The sequence below is a fragment of the Bombina bombina genome, chromosome 4, assembly GCF_027579735.1.
Source record: "Bombina bombina isolate aBomBom1 chromosome 4, aBomBom1.pri, whole genome shotgun sequence".
In the NCBI taxonomy this organism is placed as follows: Eukaryota; Metazoa; Chordata; class Amphibia; order Anura; family Bombinatoridae; genus Bombina; species Bombina bombina.
In genome coordinates this window covers 134388765-134406853 of record NC_069502.1, presented here as the reverse complement: position 1 = coordinate 134406853, position 18089 = coordinate 134388765, and the positions used below count along the sequence as shown (strand labels likewise).

The 18089-nt window shown below is 32.1% G+C and overlaps 1 protein-coding gene across 1 annotated transcript in view; it reads right to left on the bottom strand.

The window, feature by feature from the left end:
* Nucleotides 1-2045: 2045 nt before the first annotated feature.
* Nucleotides 2046-18089, bottom strand: part of APOB (apolipoprotein B) — a 37794-nt gene continuing 21750 nt past the window's right edge. Inside the window, 13 exon segments of the mRNA XM_053709638.1 lie at nucleotides 2046-2392; nucleotides 2395-2512; nucleotides 2514-3194; nucleotides 3196-4104; nucleotides 4604-4787; nucleotides 5226-5340; nucleotides 7760-7790; nucleotides 7792-10581; nucleotides 10583-11917; nucleotides 11919-15346; nucleotides 15951-16324; nucleotides 16466-16605; nucleotides 17182-17381. Coding sequence (XP_053565613.1) covers nucleotides 2286-2392; nucleotides 2395-2512; nucleotides 2514-3194; nucleotides 3196-4104; nucleotides 4604-4787; nucleotides 5226-5340; nucleotides 7760-7790; nucleotides 7792-10581; nucleotides 10583-11917; nucleotides 11919-15346; nucleotides 15951-16324; nucleotides 16466-16605; nucleotides 17182-17381 — 10412 coding nt within the window. The 3' untranslated portion in view covers nucleotides 2046-2285.

Sequence of the window (18089 nt, the reverse complement as noted above, 5' to 3'; positions counted from 1 at the left end):
GGTGAGGTCCTTAGCAGGGATTTATATAGCAGTAGAATTATGCTTTCCTCCCTTGCATCAATACCTCTTTTAAAACATGCTAGTATTTTATTATCCTTAGAAGCCACTGCCCAGCATTGTGCACCCATTTGTAGCTTGTTATCTATAAGTACACCCAAATCCATTTAAATAATAACTTGCCTGCAAATTTTTACTACCAAAATGTTGAACCTTACATGTACTAGTATTAAATCTGATTTGCCATTTATCAGCCCATTCTTTCAATTTTTAAAATTCTGTTGCAAAGCAATTACATCCTGCACTGACCTTATCACCTTACACAACTTTTTATACTCTGTAAAAATGAAGATGTTGCCATTTAATCCTTCCTCCAAGTCATTAATAAAAATATTGAAAAGAACAGGGCCCCGTACTGAACCCTGGGTGACCCCACTATTTACCTTTGTCCAATCAGAGTATGATCCATTAAATATCACTATTTTTTTCTTCTTTTATAACCATGTGATATGTGTTAAAGTGTATATTTATTTAGCAAAGTTTTTAATGTTCTCCGTTTATCCTTTGTGTTTTTATTTGAGAATGATATGTCCCAATCCATACTATTTTAATGATTTCCTTAAATCATTCAATTTTGCTTTCTTACAATTAAAAGTTTTGGTTGAACCCTTGTAACACTGCTTATGGAAAGTGATTTTACTTGTGATCATGTTATGGTCACTGGTACACAATGTTCTTTGGCTTCTATGTTCAACATTATTTCTGTACACATGCCCTTTGTCATCGCTCACCTGATGTTCTATTAGATCCCTATAGTGCATTGCTGCTCCTTTAACAAAGGATACCAAGAGATTAAAGAGCATTTAATAACATAAATACCTGATTAACGAAGGACATTTTTTGTCTTTAATGTCCCTTTAAAGCTTCAGTCACTATCAATTATTATAATTTCTGTAAAAAAAAAGTTTATACAAGGTTTAATAATGCATTTTTTTTATCAGTATCTTGAATAATTTATTTTTTATTTTTGTATTGCATATGGTGGTTTGGAGACACAGCATTTCCTGCTTGTGTTACAGTGATTCAATTGGATGCTGAGAATAAATGTGTGCTGTTTACAATGAAATTAAAGGGACATTTAAAACAAACTGTAATCGCACAACTTTTATGTACTTTTGCAATAAATTAGCATGTTAACATTTATTTGTTAAAGGGATACTAACCCAATTTTTTTTTCTTCGTGATTCAGATAGATCATGCGATTTTAAGCCACTTTCTAATTTACTCCTATTATCAATTTTTCTTTGTTCTCTTGCTAATCTTTATTTGAAAAAGAAGGCATTTAAGCAAAGGAGCCAGCCAACCCTGGACAGCACTTGTTTATTGGTGCTATCCAATCAGCAAGGACAACCCAGGTTGTGAACCTGGTCCGGCTTCTAAACTTACATTCTTGCTTTTCAAATAAAGATAGCAAGAGAATGAAGAAACACTGATAATAGGAGTAAATTAGAACGTTGCTTAAAATTGCATGCTCAAATATCTAGCTAAGTTGCTCTTGTGAAGTTTGCAATATGTACTTCCAGATTTCAGAATGGAAAAATCCACAATTGGTTAAATAACAAGAAAACCAGACAAAAGAAATAATGTAAATATAGTATTTTGCTTTGAATAATTACTATATATTTTATGTCATTCACACAGTGTTTAAGCAGTTTTAAAGCTAAGCTAGTAAATATTAATTTGAGGGGTATTTCATTATTTGTGTATTGTGTGATTTTCTATCTATATAATGGCATATTATTGCATTGTAACACTATTTCAATTGTAAACATTAATACCTGGTAGTAATAACAAAAGATATTCAAGTCTATGTAGGATTTTCTTAACAACCATGTAGTATAAATTACATTTACAGAATAAACTTTAGTGACTAGATTTAATCTGTGTATAAATCAGATAACAAAGGGTAGATTATATACTGCATACACATAAAAGTACACAAATCTTTCTCTAAATATCACTGATTTAAAGAACAGGCTTTCAAAATATTTGTAAAGATGAAATGTCTTTTAATAATTGTTTTGCATAACGCAAACAAGAACATTGTCATAATTTAAAACAAGCCATGTTATAATAAAGAATCTTATTTTTATTAGTTTCACATTAAAAGAAAAAAAGTTTTGTTTTTTTCATATACAAAGAAACAACAATGAGTTCAAAGCTTTAAATATACTGATTGTTGCTATTTTTAAACAGAACACAAATACATTTTTCTACTATTATAGCACCTAATGTTCATTTAGTTTTTTTTCCCATTTCTGTATGTTATCAATAATTTGCTGTGCACTAAGTTTGCCTTCTTCAAGTTGTTTATCAATAAAACTCTGGAGTTCTTCCACTTTTTGGAACTTTTGTCAGTGCCATCAAGTACCATTGACCGAATGATTTCCATTCTCTTGCTTATGATGTCACTTCTTAAATGTGGTATTTCATCAAAGGATTTCCAGTCAAAAGGGATGAGGCACATCAACTTTTATTTCTCCTTTACGTGTTGATATATATGTTTTCATTTCTTCACTGGCAGAATTTTGGAAGCTTTGAAGAAGATTTGTTATAAATTCAATGAAAGAGTTGTATGTTTCAATGGTAACGTCAATAAGCCGGTTGGTTTCATTAATAAATTTCCTATAAGAATTAACAAAATGATTGTATATTTCTTGGACTCTTAATCTGAGGTTTTGTGCTTGCTCTTCTGAGAGTTTCCTGGTAGATTCAGACCAATAAGCGATTTTTCTCTCCATTTGTAAGGAAATTTCATTGATGTGCTCCCTTCCTCTGTCTCCAACATTGGTTGCCAATTCATTGGCAAATACATAGTATTTTCCGGCAGTATCCTTTATATTGTCTGAAACTTGTGAGATGTCTATTCCATACTTAGAAGATAGTTCTTTCAATGAATCAAAGATAAATTTGACTAATTCAAGCACTTTTTCTTCTATTTCATAATATTTTACTGACCAGCCAACTATATTTGGATCTAAATACTCCTCACGCAAGGCCTTGGCATAGATGTGCAACTCTTTGAGTTTCTCTAAAAGCTCCACATACCAAGGATGAATATGTTGGAGCAGCTGCACAGCAAATTTATTTGTTTCATCTGCAAATGTATTCAGTTTGCTGCCATATTCCGAGTTCACCTGCATCACTGTACATTTGCTGAACCTGAGCCCTCAAATCTTGATAATTTCTAGACTTTAGTGTTTCAATTATTGTTTCAAATCTTTGTGAAATTTCTTGAGTAAAATGTTTCAGTTCCATGAGTTTTACTTCTAGGTCAATATTCTGCAAAGCAGTGAATGCTTGTTTGGCAATCTGCTGTAACTCATTCAAAATGTTTTTAATTCTATAAACTATTTCCTTACCATTGATAGTTCTATTACTTCCTGGTACCCACAATTTGACATCATAAATTGATTGAACAATGATATCAAACAGCTGTAGCATTTGTTTAATAAGTTGGTCAACAGTCCCCATTGCATTCTCCATTGCCATGTTATACAGTTCCTCACCATTATATCTTTTAGGCTGTCCTGGCAATTGGAACTTGGTATTTTTGAGAAATATAATTGTGGCATCGATAAAATCCTTTACTATATTTTTGTAAAGTCTTATAGCAGCTATTGATTCATCATACATCTTTGCTGTCAGTTCACAATCAGATTTGCAATCACTTGCTACTTTATACCATAATGGAGCATCATTTATAATGTCCATATACCTATTACTAGCTCCTCTTGCTGCTATACGAAGCTGATATTCCATATATAATATGTGATTCTCTGTAAATCTAAGGGGGGAAACAATGATGTATTGTAAGCTGTCCTTCATCTTAAGTGAAGCATCACTAAGTTCCATTCCTAAATGTTCCTTGTGATATTTATTGATGCAGTTATATACTGCATCAGACATCTTTGGTAGCCTTTCTTTAAAACCCTTTAGTATATCCTGAGCAGCATCTTCCTTCCAATTAATCTTATTTTGAATCTTTCCAGGGTTCTTTAATGATATTTCAGTTTTTAATATTACATTATCTTTTCCAGGTGAGGTCTAAAATAAAGAAATTGAAATAAAATTGTTATTAATCAAGCTGTTACACCAACCTTAAATAATTATTTAAGGCAAGCTCAAACTATCTATGAAAATTGGAGACTGCACTGAAATTGAGAGAAGAAGAAATAATCATTTATAGAATGATGATGAACAGCTTTGCAACAGAATTGGATAAAGAGATAATGCTTGGCATATGCAGAAGGAACAATAAGTATAAATTACCTTACACTTTTTAGCTAAGTGGATAGAATGAATAATATTTTTTTCTAATTAAACTAGACAAATTTCCCATTTCATAATAGAAATATTCTATATTTGCATTCTCTGTGTATTTTACATTTATATATATATATATATATATATATATATATATATATATATATATATATATATATACAAACAAGTAATAGAAAGCATCAAGCTTACTTTTTCTTTAATATATGAGTAGTACAATATAACTATAACTTAAAATGATTTAATGTTATAAAAAACTTACCAAAGTACGACTGAACAGTTTCCCTTTGAATGTTGTAGAATCCTTCTCCAGAATAAGCCCCAAAGTACCAGCTGATGGTGAAGTTACAGAGGAGGACATCTTATTTTTGTCATTCTGACAACGTATTTGAACATTTGTGAATGTTGGACTTTCAACATTAACTTCTACATTATGACGAGGAATCCTAAAAGTAAATAAGACCATCATTTTAGAGAAATTATAACTTATAATAATTTAGTTTAAGCTTTAACTTTCTGCCCGATGTAAACAAGATGAGTAACGATTTTTTTGTAACCAATGATAAAATAATATTTTTAATCCATTATAAAGAAAACTTTGTAAAATAATTCAACATCAGTCAGGTGAACATAAATCCTTTTTGGAGATAATTCACAAATCCAGACAAGCCCAAAGGCTTGTTTTCCAAAAAGTTTTATCAACATAAAATGTTTTTATTGGGAATTCTGGATAAGGACAATCAAATAACATGTACATAGTTTCACTATAATTTATCAATGTGTAATTTATTTTTTTATTCACTCTTTAAAATGCATAAATTATTTTTAAAATAATTACATTTTTTCTATTTTTTTTTAAATATATAACAGATAGTAGAAGATACCTTAGACCATCAAACGAAACATCCTGTTTCCAATCTACGCTAAAGTCTTTATGTGAAAAAGTCCCCTTTCCATTGAGATATAGTCCAGTTTCTTGAATCGAACTGGTAGTAGAAGCTGTAAATGGAAAATGGCAATCGTATTAAACTAACTGGATATAAATAAATGTTTGCATATAGTTTACAAAAAGTATTGGGCGTTAGTCTGAGAAGATGTTACAATTTTGTACAATAGAAACATTTTAATTAAAAAAAAAAAAAAAAGATATATATTTATATTACAAGCTGTGTGCACGCTTTCCCACACTCGCGTTTGAGCAAAATTGTGACTTAACGGGATAACCCGTAATTTTACTCATATTTAAAGTTGTTAGTGTATGTGACCACGCTGTTGAGACTTCTGAAAAGCTGGTGTTAACCAAAGCGCCAACCTAAAAAGCTACGCAAAACACATAAAAAATATGTTGGGCAGTACAGTCACACTCATATTAACACTGTATTATAAAAATTATAAATACAGTTTTTTTTTTTAAAAGTTATAAAGGGTCAAAGTTATGACATGTCAGGTGTTGGGAAAAAAATGGCCTTAAAGTGCTTTTAGATAGGGATCAATTGGGACACATTTATTAATATTTCTATCTCTTAAAATATTTTGCATACAAATGTATACATACAGTATATATATATTTATGTATGTATATGTGTATATACTGTATGTATGAATATTTTTTTTTTTTGTGATCGGGGATACACGAGCTGTGGTCCCCAGTTTTGCATAACCAACACAGTTATAATAATACATGCTTTACCTCTGTAATTACCTTGTATCTAAGCCTCAGCAGACTGCCCCCTTATTTCAGTTCTTTTGACAGACTTGCATTTTAGCCAATCAGAGCTTTCTTAATGGTAAATTCACGTGCATGTATGTGCTCAATGTTATCTGTATGAAAACATGTGAACTAATGTCCTCTAGTGGTGAAAACTATCAAAATGCATTTAGATTAGAGGCGGCCTTCAAGGTCTAAGAAATTAGCATATGAACCTCCTATGTTTAGCTTTCAACTAAGAATACCAAGAGAACAAAGCAAAATTGGTGATAAAAATAAATTTGAAAGTTGTTTAAAATGACATGCCCTATTTGAAACATGAAAGTTTTTTTGGACTTGACTGTCCCTTTAAATATTTATTACTAACAAAGGCCTCTGAAGTATGGCTTCTCAGAGAAAGCTTTACAGTATACTGTAATATATACTTTTTAAAACCTTTCATATAAGAAAGGTCCTAATACCTTGTAGTGCTAGAATGTGATTTAAATGGACTGTTGAATATTGCAAAAGATTTATTAAGTAGAGGAAGGGCAACATCATCACTTTTGCTATCAGATGTTAAAGGGATATGAAACCTAATTTTTTTCTTTCATGATTCAGAGGGAACGTAATTTTAAACAACTTTCCATTTCACTCCTATCATCTATTTTGTTTCATTCATGTGGTATCCTTGGTTGAAAGGCATACCTAGGTAGGCTCAGGAGCTGGTGGCTTATGTTATTGGCTAACCTATGTGCATTGCCGTTACTTCAACAAAGGATAGCAAGAGAATAAAGCAAATAAGGAATAAATCATCATCATGAAAGAAAAAAATTGGGTTTCATGTTCCTTTAATTTCAATTTGAAGCCTTGTACCACACCTTTTAACATCATAATCATAAAAACATGGAAGTTAGATATGAAATGCACAGAAATGCATTAGTTTTTGTGCTGCCCTAGGAACTGGGAAATTTGCTGCCATTATACTGACGCACACGCAATAATATTAGTTCATATTTGCCGTATATATTTCTGACAATATGAGGCCAGGAATGCATGAACAGCTAATGTACCCACACTAAACAACTAGGGAAAATTAATTTGTAATAAAATAAATAAATACAAAATTGCAAAGCATAGAAGTAAGAAGGACATAGAACTACCACCTAAAATTTTGGAAAAAAATGCTTTTGGTTAAATTTAAATACAGTACTATGCATTTTAAATGTGACCTTTATGTATTTAATCTTTGGGGTAAAAATCCTCTATGTTGAAAGGCAAGGAGAGATATCATTAAAATTTCCATTTGCAGTGAGATCTGACTGCCCTCATTTTATTTGTTAAACCTCTGGTCTCATAAATCTACTTAACAATTAGACACATCAGGACAGTTAATAAACTAACAAAAAAACATGTCTAGATTATAAATTAAAAACTCTTTTAAAATTGTGAAAAACTTTTTCATAGCAAATTCAGATCAACTAGTGAGATTACAAGATTTACATCAGATAAGTAGTTGTATTACGAAGTATCTTGCATCTTGTTGAGCCCCAACAGATCAAACAAAAATCATAGTAAATACTGGAAGGATGGCAAGATGTGAGATCCTTTAAATTGAACTGTTTGTCAGTGATACAATATGTCCCATATCACAATATAATTAAAAATAGATCAGCTTATTTTTTAAATACAAGTATAACATTCAGAAAAGTTTTAAAAATGATATCTCACCTTCAAGATCATATTGCAGAAACTGTAGTGTTTGAACTGCATGTAGCATCAATGGAAGCGGCAAAATTGTCTGAATTATTTGCCAGTTTTGATGTCCAAGTAAGATTGTATATTGGTGAGGTTAACTGCATGGATCCAGTCAGAGCACCAAAAGCTGGTATGAAAATTCCTGCAGGCAAGTTAAGTTTAACTGGAGGTATCTCTATGTATTGCTCAGGAATTTCTATTGTTGGTATATCAATGTCTGCTACTTTATTTGCCAATTTATTGAAATCTATATTATAAAAGCTCTTGGGAAAAGTATACCTGGCTAAAGTTATTTGGTATTGTGGTATAGTAACCTCAAAATATGGTATTTTATACTCTTCCAATGTGATATATTGGGTTGAGATATCAACTTTCGGGAACTTAACTTTTGGCAATGAAGGGAAGGAAACATCAAATGGCAAAGTGCTTATTTTTTCATGTATTTTTATGTTGTTAAAGTCAATTTTATATGCTGGGGAATCAAGACTTGTAAATGGAACTTTGAATGATGGAATTTCAAGTACTGTGGGGATTTCGGGCATGTCATAATTTCTAACTTTATTTATCCATTCTGGTGATTTTAAAGTTAGGGCAGGAAATTTAATTATAAACCCATCTTCAAGCATATTTAATGGAAGTGGAAAGAAAAGGCCGTCTTTGTTTTTTGTGTAAATCACTGATGTAGATACATTTAGATATTGCTTTTGATCATCACTTGTCTCCAGATCAAATTTCAATACATCCCATACGGATTTCTCATAAACTGGGAGGATGATGGCTTTGAGAAAATCTGCATGTCCTTGTAAAGATCCATCAATCTCAAATCTTGCATCTGTCTTGTCATTTGATAACTTGACGCCATGTGCTATAATAAGTGAATATAAAGTACCCTGTGCATTCAGGCTAAATTCCTGTTTTTCAGTGTTTAGACTAAGTACTATTCCTTCACTAAATGATGTATCTTCAAAATAGGAATTTGGCTGGTTTATCTGCAGTTGTACATCTGTAAGTAAACTCCAAAGAGACAGTTCAAGTGTTGCTCTACAATTCTGATTTCCTTTAGTTGTAAAAAGTGGCGTAACCCTTAAATAATTTTCACCTTGGTGTTCCCAAACTGCATAAATGCGTCTTGTGGATGCTTCAATTGCAAGATTTTCATTTAGGTCAAGTGTTGAAAATCCATCTACTTTAGACATACCCACAAGTTTCACAGATGACCTAGCACCATTTGAATTCAGATAAGTGTTTGCTTCATTAGTGAACTTTCCAGAAAAATCTTGATGGGTAAAAATGGTTCCAGTTATATCTCCATTTGTCAGCATCTCCAAAGAGAAATAAGATGATAGACTTTCCAAGCTAAGTGTGTGATCAAGTGTCCCTTTAGCACTATTTCCAAATACTGAATCATTAAAATCATAACCAATATTCATCTTTGATGAGATGGTAGGTTTAGTTTTTGTGTTACCAGTAAGTTCCTGTTTGAGTGTCATTTTAAAAAGGGCAAGATTTAATTTTCCATTTGTTATTACTGATGCTTCCATATTTTTCCTCCCAAATGACAATGAGCTTTCATGCTTGCCCTCAATAAATACTGTTTTCATGGCCAGTGCAGTAGCTAATTTCAGTCCCCTCTTTCTTGTTAGTCCAGTTGTTGCATCTATGTTAAACTGAAGAACATCAATAACAGAAGTTGAGATGACACTCACACGAGCTGAAATGTCAGATTGATTGTATAGTCCGGCACTCGTTGTTATTGAGATCACATTTGATTTAAATGAAAAATCATAAGTTAAATTTCCAATTGCAGGAATCAAAATGCTGTTCTGATCAGTGGGTAGCTTAAATTTAGGAAGAGTAAGTTTTCTCAGTGTATTTGGTATATGAAGAACTGGTAGTTCCAATGAAGGTAAAACTAGTGTGTATGTTGGAATAGAGAAGCCAAGCAGTGGTACCATGAAGCTTGGTGTGCTTATTTCTTTAGGAAGAATATAACCAAAAGAAGGAAGTTCTGCTGTAAAAGGAGAGACTTCAATGTTCATCAGAGGTATTGTGTATCCTGGGATTCTGATAGTTCTTTGGACTTTCCTGTCAGTATTCCCTAACTTGTACTTATCAAGTTGTACTTTTGCTTGGTTATATGAGTCCTGCAAAACATTCAGTGCTTTATCACGACCCTTCGCAAACTTTATATTAAGGGTCTTCATATTGGAATTGATGGAATCATATATCGTACCCAGTGGCAATGGTATGGAATGCATATCCTTATTCTTAGCATACTGAAGCTTTACATTAAGATCAAAATTTTGCTTAGTACTTGTTAATAGCTTATTTAGTCCTGTTTTATCCCATAGAGAGAATTCTCTAACCTCAGGTATTTTCATTGAAGAATAGGGAATTAGAATTTCAGGAATAGTTATCGGAATTGTCAGGAAGTCAAGGTTTGCTTCACCATTTAATCCAAGAACAGCCTCAATATTTTCATTACTGTTGCCAGCTGAAATGATGTGTGAAACTTTGTACTGGTTGAACCTGCCATTGGCTTGCCAAGATATCTGTTGAACATCTGAGCTGAGAATGAAATTATAGTTGTTGAGGAATTCAATTTTGCCTGTCAGTTTTAAAGGAAAACTAACTTTCAAATTGCCATTATTGTTAGTAGATACCTTAATTTCGAAGAGCTTTGTCAGAAATGAGAAGTCATTGCTTATTTTACCTGTTGTTTTGCCAGTTAATTCTGCATTATGAGTTGCAGTTAGCTCTGCTTTCATATCACTAATCTGGGCACTTCCTTTTGACAGAGGCAATACTGTTTCCAACATAAGGAGACTCAACTTTTGACATTATTTCGATGTTTGCATTGTTTAACAAGACTGAGTTATACTTTATGCTTTGATCCATTTTAAAATATTTATCAGTTACCTTATTTGAACCTGAAAGATCAATGGAACCACCTCTTAAAGTGAACTTTAGGTTTCCTTGATGGATACCTTCATCTGAAAATGCAGGACATGACCACTTCCAGTTTCCTTTGCTGGTAGAAGTAAATAAAATCCTTCCAGCTTCCACTAAAGAATCAATTTCATTCTGAAGTTCAATCTGGCTTGAAATATCAAATTGTGGAATATTCAGTTTGTGAGAATATTTGGTATTTATGTCAGCTGTAATCTTTTTCTGTAACTTTATGATGATGTCATTATGGAATTCTGCTGAATTTTTGTCAGTGTGTAAAGTGGCTATAGTTTCAGCTTTGATTTGAATGTTTTCTCCAGTAAACGTCATTTCAGTGTTATGATCAAACTTAGCATACTTGCTTGATGCTACCACTGACTCCTTTAAAATCAGTTGTTCCACCAGTGGTGCAGAAGCACGGGCATCTGCTACAAGGGTGAATACCAACGCTTCTATCTGTGATGTAGTTTCTGCTGAAAGTGAAGCATAAAATTCAGGGTTGCTTTCAGAAATTGTGGTATTTTGAACTTCTGCTAATGTTTTCATTGTAAAAAATGGTGAGTTCACCTTGAAAGAACTGGAAAACTTTCCAAATGTTGGAATAGCTACTGTGTGTGGAATTTTTGGAAGTTGAAAATCTGGTATCCGAATATCAGCAAACTGGTAATCTTTTAGGTTTAATGTAGGAATTTGTAATTCAGGTATTTGCATATTTGGAATGTAGACTTCTGGAAATGAAAATGTTGGAATTACCATGTCACTCATGGTTAAGTCTTTGAAGTAAACCTTTGGAGACGGCAACTCAAAGTCACTTGAAAGTATCTGATCAATTGTTCTTACAATTTGTAGTTTAATCTCATTCAAATCGATTGTATATGAAGGGACTTTGTAAGTATTTAATATAGTAAATTCTGGAGTAACAAATCTTGTTGGGATGTTAATTTCTCTTAGTCTTCTAAAATTGAACTCAACAGATTCTACGTACAAATCAGTAAATGGTACAATGAAAGCAACTGTTTTAAAGGTTGCCTGTCTGAAAGCACGAAGGCTAAATTCAAAAGAAGGAACAGTAATAAATACTAATTTAATTTCTGGAACTACAAATCCTTCTTCAACGAACAATTTTACTTTTTCAGCCCACTCTTTGATATTGTTTTCCACTGCAAAATTAGTCATTTTTCTCAGCAGCAATATTCCATTGTTCAATAAAACATGTGATTATACGATTATAAAGTTGGCTTGCCTGCTGCAAATATCTATGACATTCTTTCTTTATATCCATAGAATATATTCTATCTCTGGCATCTTCAAGCATCTCCTTTGTTCTGGATTTAAAATCATTTAATACAGTTGAGCTCATCAAATCCTGATACCATTGCACAACTGAAGAAAATTTTGTGTCTCTTAACTGAATAAAATAATCTTCAAATACTTTTCTTACATTTTGTAGGTATTGCTTTAGAGCTTCAGCTTTCTGTGGCAATTCAAGTTCTCTCATTCGATTATTAATTGTAGTAGTTACTTCTCTTAACCCATCATTAATTTCATTTACAAACTGCTCGTAGTTGAATGATTTCATCTTCTTTATAGCAATATCTAGATAATTATTGATGTCATCAACAAGAGTTTTGTAATCATAGTCTCTGACCTGCTTGATTGCATTTTCAACTAATTTAAGTATTTTATTGAAATGCATCTTTATATCCACATCATTTAGCATGTCTGCTATAGTTTGTATTGTTTCTTTAACTTTCTGCTGATTAAGAAGCTGAATAAAATCTTCTATAAGTCTCTGAATTTTTCTGTTAATCCCATATTCTGCAACAAAGACTTGGAATTTGTCAACAATAACATTGATCTTCTCATTAACATCATATTCCTGTAGCAGTGTGACAATAATATTTTGTATTTGCTCAATTATGAAATTGATTTTTTGAACTGGCATCAGATTTTTAAGATATTCTGTGTACTCATTTATATCTATTTTATCTAATTGTGCCTTCATTGTCTCGGCTATTTGGCCAATATCAAATCTTTCAATTAAAGACTGGAGTTTTTCTAAAACATTACGCAATTTAGCCTTGATTTGGTATGTGTCATCAACATTTTTAATCCAAGCTGCTAAACTTTTTTCTACATCATTAAGATTAAACCCTTCCACAAAGTTTTTCAGGTCTTGGATCATTTGAACAGTCTTCACACGGAATTTATATTGCTCATCCAAATATTTCACTTGTTCAAGACATTTGTGAATGAACACTTCAATGACTTTCTTCAGTTTTTCAAGATTGTAATTTTCCCTGATGGCATTTTCCAATTTGTCTACATAATTTTGCAAGTTAATAAGAGCTTCTCTGAAATACTTTTCAATTTCAATTTGAAGTTCTTCAGCACTAATTCTAAATCTCTTAGCTATGGATGCTACTTTTTCTTTTGCTTCATTTATGTTTCTCTCTAACTCTAAGCTGTTCATATAGTCATTCATCCTTTGGGGAAGTTTATCTAAACTTCTTCGATATTTACTTACATATTGGTCAATATTTATATCTTTTAGGGAAGTTTGCAAAGCTTGCAAAGATGTTAATAAAGAACTCCTTACTTTTTCAAAATACAATGGCAGACTTTCAATAAATGGCAGATTAATGATGTGCATATCTTCATTTTTGTCATACCTGACATATCCAGAAATACCAAATTCTTGAGGACTACCCACACTTTCTCTGAGATTTAAAGCATCAATCGGATTAAATTTTACAAAAGGTAGATTAATTTGTCTGTCCAGCATAGAGAGATCTGCTAATGTTTGTCCACTCAGTTCTATGCCAATACTCACAGGATTATTATAGGCATTAAATTCTTGAGTATATATGTTCTGGTTCAGCTGGCTTTTTAGCTTTAATAGACTTTTCTGTTCTGAAGGTGTGAATAGTATATTCACTTTGTAATCTACTAATGTATTATGAGTGTTTCCTGCTCCAACTGAATGGCCAGTGGATCCCCTATAGTCGTGGTCTAAATTAAATGCCAGAGGCTCAGCCTTTAGAATAATTTTGTTGTAAAGCTGTCCAGTGTGTTCTCCCAAAAACATCAGCCTTCCATCTCCAGTAGTATGAGAATCAATAGTCAAAGTAAATGGAGCTATAACTGAACGAAATACATTTGACAAGCGCATGGATTTAGATTCACAGTTTGTGTTGCTTCTAAATGATGCAGAAAGTCCAGCAATTTCCATATTCATTCTGTGAGAGTGAGCAGTACCTTGGATGCTTGCAACTGTGTCACTTTTCAGATTTGCTGTGAGATCACCATAAGAGATAGTGTAGGAATGTTTTATCTCATCTTTGTTAAAGGCGCCTTTCATATTGCCATCTAGATTCATTTTTAATGGTTCAAGTTGCAGTTGACCCTTATTTGTTAGTTCAAGTGGTCCATATTGGAATTCGTTGTTAAGCAGAGCTGTCAGAATATATGGTTGTATCTGTAGTTCAAAATTCTGATTGTAGGATTTGTCAGAATCTAACGTATTTTTAAATTTAGAGGTAAACATAATAACTGATGAAACAATGCTTAACTCATTGTTATTCTCCAATTTAATTTGCTCAAATGACCCCATCCAGTTATTAGAAAACTTCAATCCTTCCTTACTAACTTTAAAGTAGAGAACATTTTTGCTATCAATGTCAAAAAGGTTAAATTGATACACACTACCAAAAGAAAGTTCACTTAAGGCTGCTTTGCTGTCAATAGTAAATCTTGCATTGTTTTCTCTGTAGCGTCCATTTGCTGTCATTTTCATTGCTGCTCCCATTGATCCAATAGCAGCATTAAATTCATTTTCCAGTGTCAAGGGGTTATAATTTACATTTGTTGTTGCACTTGTGGATAAACCATCTTGGTTGATTGTCAGAGTTCCTTTGTGAGCAGCTCTGTTTGCCTGATTGTTAAGATTTACATCAGCATTCAGTTCTAAACCAAGGGAATCCAGTGATCCAGAAAGTAAAGTGTAAAATCGATGGCGCTTATAATCAGCCTGATATTCTGAACGAATAGCTGCTTTTTGTTTAGATAATGTAATTTCATATTTGTTCAACACAACCAGGTTGTAGAAATCTCCATTAGTGACAGATTTAAATGTGTCTTGCCCATTTCCATAATCTAGTGTCCATGTGTTTGTGAGAGCACCATTTTGCACATTTGTTGTTGATGTGATTGTGTTTTCCACAATTGATAATTTATTTGTTGCCTGCAGAATCGATGAATCCAAGTTAAAGTTAAATTCTGCCCATTCTTGGGAGAAATCATGGTTTAAATTGCTAATTGCCGTATAATCGAAGTTTGCAAACATTGATGCCAAATTAGATCTTCCATTAATATTGCATTCTAAGACTATAAACTTATCATTTTTTGAGAGAGAACATGTTGAAGCTACAGAGCTTTCTAATCCTAGTATGCTCTTAGCATTTAAAGCATAGGTTTCTTTCAAAATCTGATTGCTATTGAAGTTATATGTTTCTCTTAGTCTGACACTTGTCTCCAATAGACTATGATACAGAGATGCTTCGTATGACAAAGATAATGATTTTTCTGGTTCATATGTTGTAAGTGCATTACCTAAGGAAAAAAAAATAAAAAAATAAATAAAGTAACTCTTTAGGTTTATAGAAACAATTAACTATTATATTTGGGATCATTGTAGTAAATAAACAAGTAGAAAAATGTACAGAATAACAAAATAAAAAAAATTATATATATATATATATATATATATATATATATATATATATATATATATATATAGGTAGAAATGTTTTGTAGTATATGCACTCTCACCAACACACTACAACTTGCCAGGGTGCTGTAGCCAGGTATGTAGAAAGTGAAAATTGTAGAAAGCACTCACTGGACTGTAGACAGCAGTTCAAATCAAAAGTTTATTGTGACGTTTCGGGACCGGTCAGAGGAAGGGACGCTGTTGGTCCCGAAACGTCACAATAAACTTTTGATTTGAACTGCTGTCTACAGTCCAGTGAGTGCTTTCTACAATTTTCACTTTCTATATATATATATATATATATATATATATATATATATATATATATATATATATATATAATGGTTAAAATTTTATTTTAAAATATAATAAAGTGGTAAGCAGAAAATACATTTTAACTGAAACAACTGATCTTAAAAAACAAACAAACAATAATGGACATACCATCAATTTTGTAGGATAAAACATCCAGAATAGATTCTGCTTTCATTTCATACTTAGTGATAAAAGTGTAAGCGTCAATTGTAGTGTTTCCACCTGTATATGATGCAGACCAGTTGTAGTAATTGCTTTTTACATTGGATGAGAGTTCCAAAACACCAATTAATGGAACCTTCAGTTGGTAATATTCTGGAATTGTGAATGACGGAACATTAAACTCCTGGGATGGAATACTTAATCCCATTGCCTGGAGGTTTACTGAAGGGGATTTTACAGTTCTTGGTACCCTAAGTTGTTCTGAAGATTTTCCTCCATATGGTAATGGCACATTGATAATTATACTGTCCTTGTTAAAAAGATAACTGACCCTTCCATCGCTAAAAAAAGAAAAAGAAAACTTGTTTAAATGTGTGTGTATACATAAATAAATATATATTTACATTGTATATATGTAGTGTATATACTGTATATATAAAGAAGACAAAATGGTGCATAAGGCTATTGTTTAATGTGTTTACCTGTTTAAGTATAATTGTTCTGGGAATGGTGGAAGTCCCATTTCCTGAAAGTTTAGTTCTTTTAATGCAATCAGTTTCTTATGAAGAGTATTGGCATAAGGCATATCTTTAGATGCCTTTTGGACCCAGTTGTTGCTAGCCTACAAAGAAATTAGACATGGTACTCATCATACATGTTTTTATAACTATAAAACAATTAATTTAAATGGACATTAAACTTAGAGTGCAATTTCCTATAAAATGTTTTATTACACACTATGATAAAAGTTTGCAATACACTTTCAAGATTTATTTTTCATGTTTTCCTGTAATTTAAGCCATTCAATTTTATTTTTTCCTCCACTTCTTTCAAAGAAGCTGGAATTCATTCTATGAGATGCGGAACCCTGACCTTCTTATGTGCTGCAAAGTGATTGGTTGATATCTTCAGGAAATAATTTATATCAGCCACATTAATGAGATGAGAACACAACACTCAACAGGCTTTATAATTGGGGGATGTCCATAAGGTGCAGAATAATGCAGATTTATTTTTAAATGCTTTTTAACATCTATTACACATGTAGATTTTTGTTTTTGATTTCACAATACAATCATTACTGGCTGATGGAAACGTTAATTTATTGTGCCTTTACAATTAATAAAAAAAATGTTGATTTTTTTTTTTCATTTTTAAATCAATTGGTGAAAACAAATGAAAATAAGCAAAAACATACCACTAATGATTGTGAAACAATATGTCTTAGTGTCATGTCGGTTTGAGCAACTTTGTGGTCCAGCACGTCATTGGCATAGTTCTTTAGAGATTCCGGATAATCGGCAAACTCAGAGAAACTGACATCTGGTAATTTTGAAATGATCTTTTTCAGGTTTGAGTTCGCAGTTGTGCTCCATTCTAACTCTACCTTTTCATTGTCTACAAACAGAAGACATTAAACCTTCCATTAAGTAAAACCAAAGTAACTTTGCCTCTATATAATTTGCTTTTTTATTTTGTAAATACAAAATATTTATTAAAATATCCAGAAATTCCATATAAATAAGTACATTTCACGGTAAGATATATATATATATATATATAAAGTTATGCAACTGGCTCTACAAAGTATTATGTAATTTGTTGCTAGCAAAATATTTCTCAAGTTGTCTTTTTTCCATGGCTCTGTCATTCTGAATACATCATTTGTGTTTAGGGACAGATTAATTGCCTCTTTGTTTGTAATGAACTATTAAATCTTAAATGACAAAGAGTTTGTATCTAACCTGATTTAAATATACATATCTAATAAATATATATTGCTCATTTGCTGCTCCCGAACAGGATATGACAGTGATCCAATAAGAAGCAGCATATGCACATAGCCACTAATCACAAGCTATATCCTGTGTGGGAACAGCTTTGCAGTAGGCCTGGTGCATGAAAATTACTATGAGTGTAACCCTTTTTGGCTTTAAACACATATGGTCAGATTAAAAAAGTGGCGCTAGTGATAGTGCAGGATGCAATAAGAAATAACTTAATATTACAAGTCAATGGTAAATCTCATTTAATAGACAAGGGTTAGCGCAGTTGGCATCATGCAATTTTTTTTACTTTGAGTGCAGTTAGCGCACCCCTTGGCCT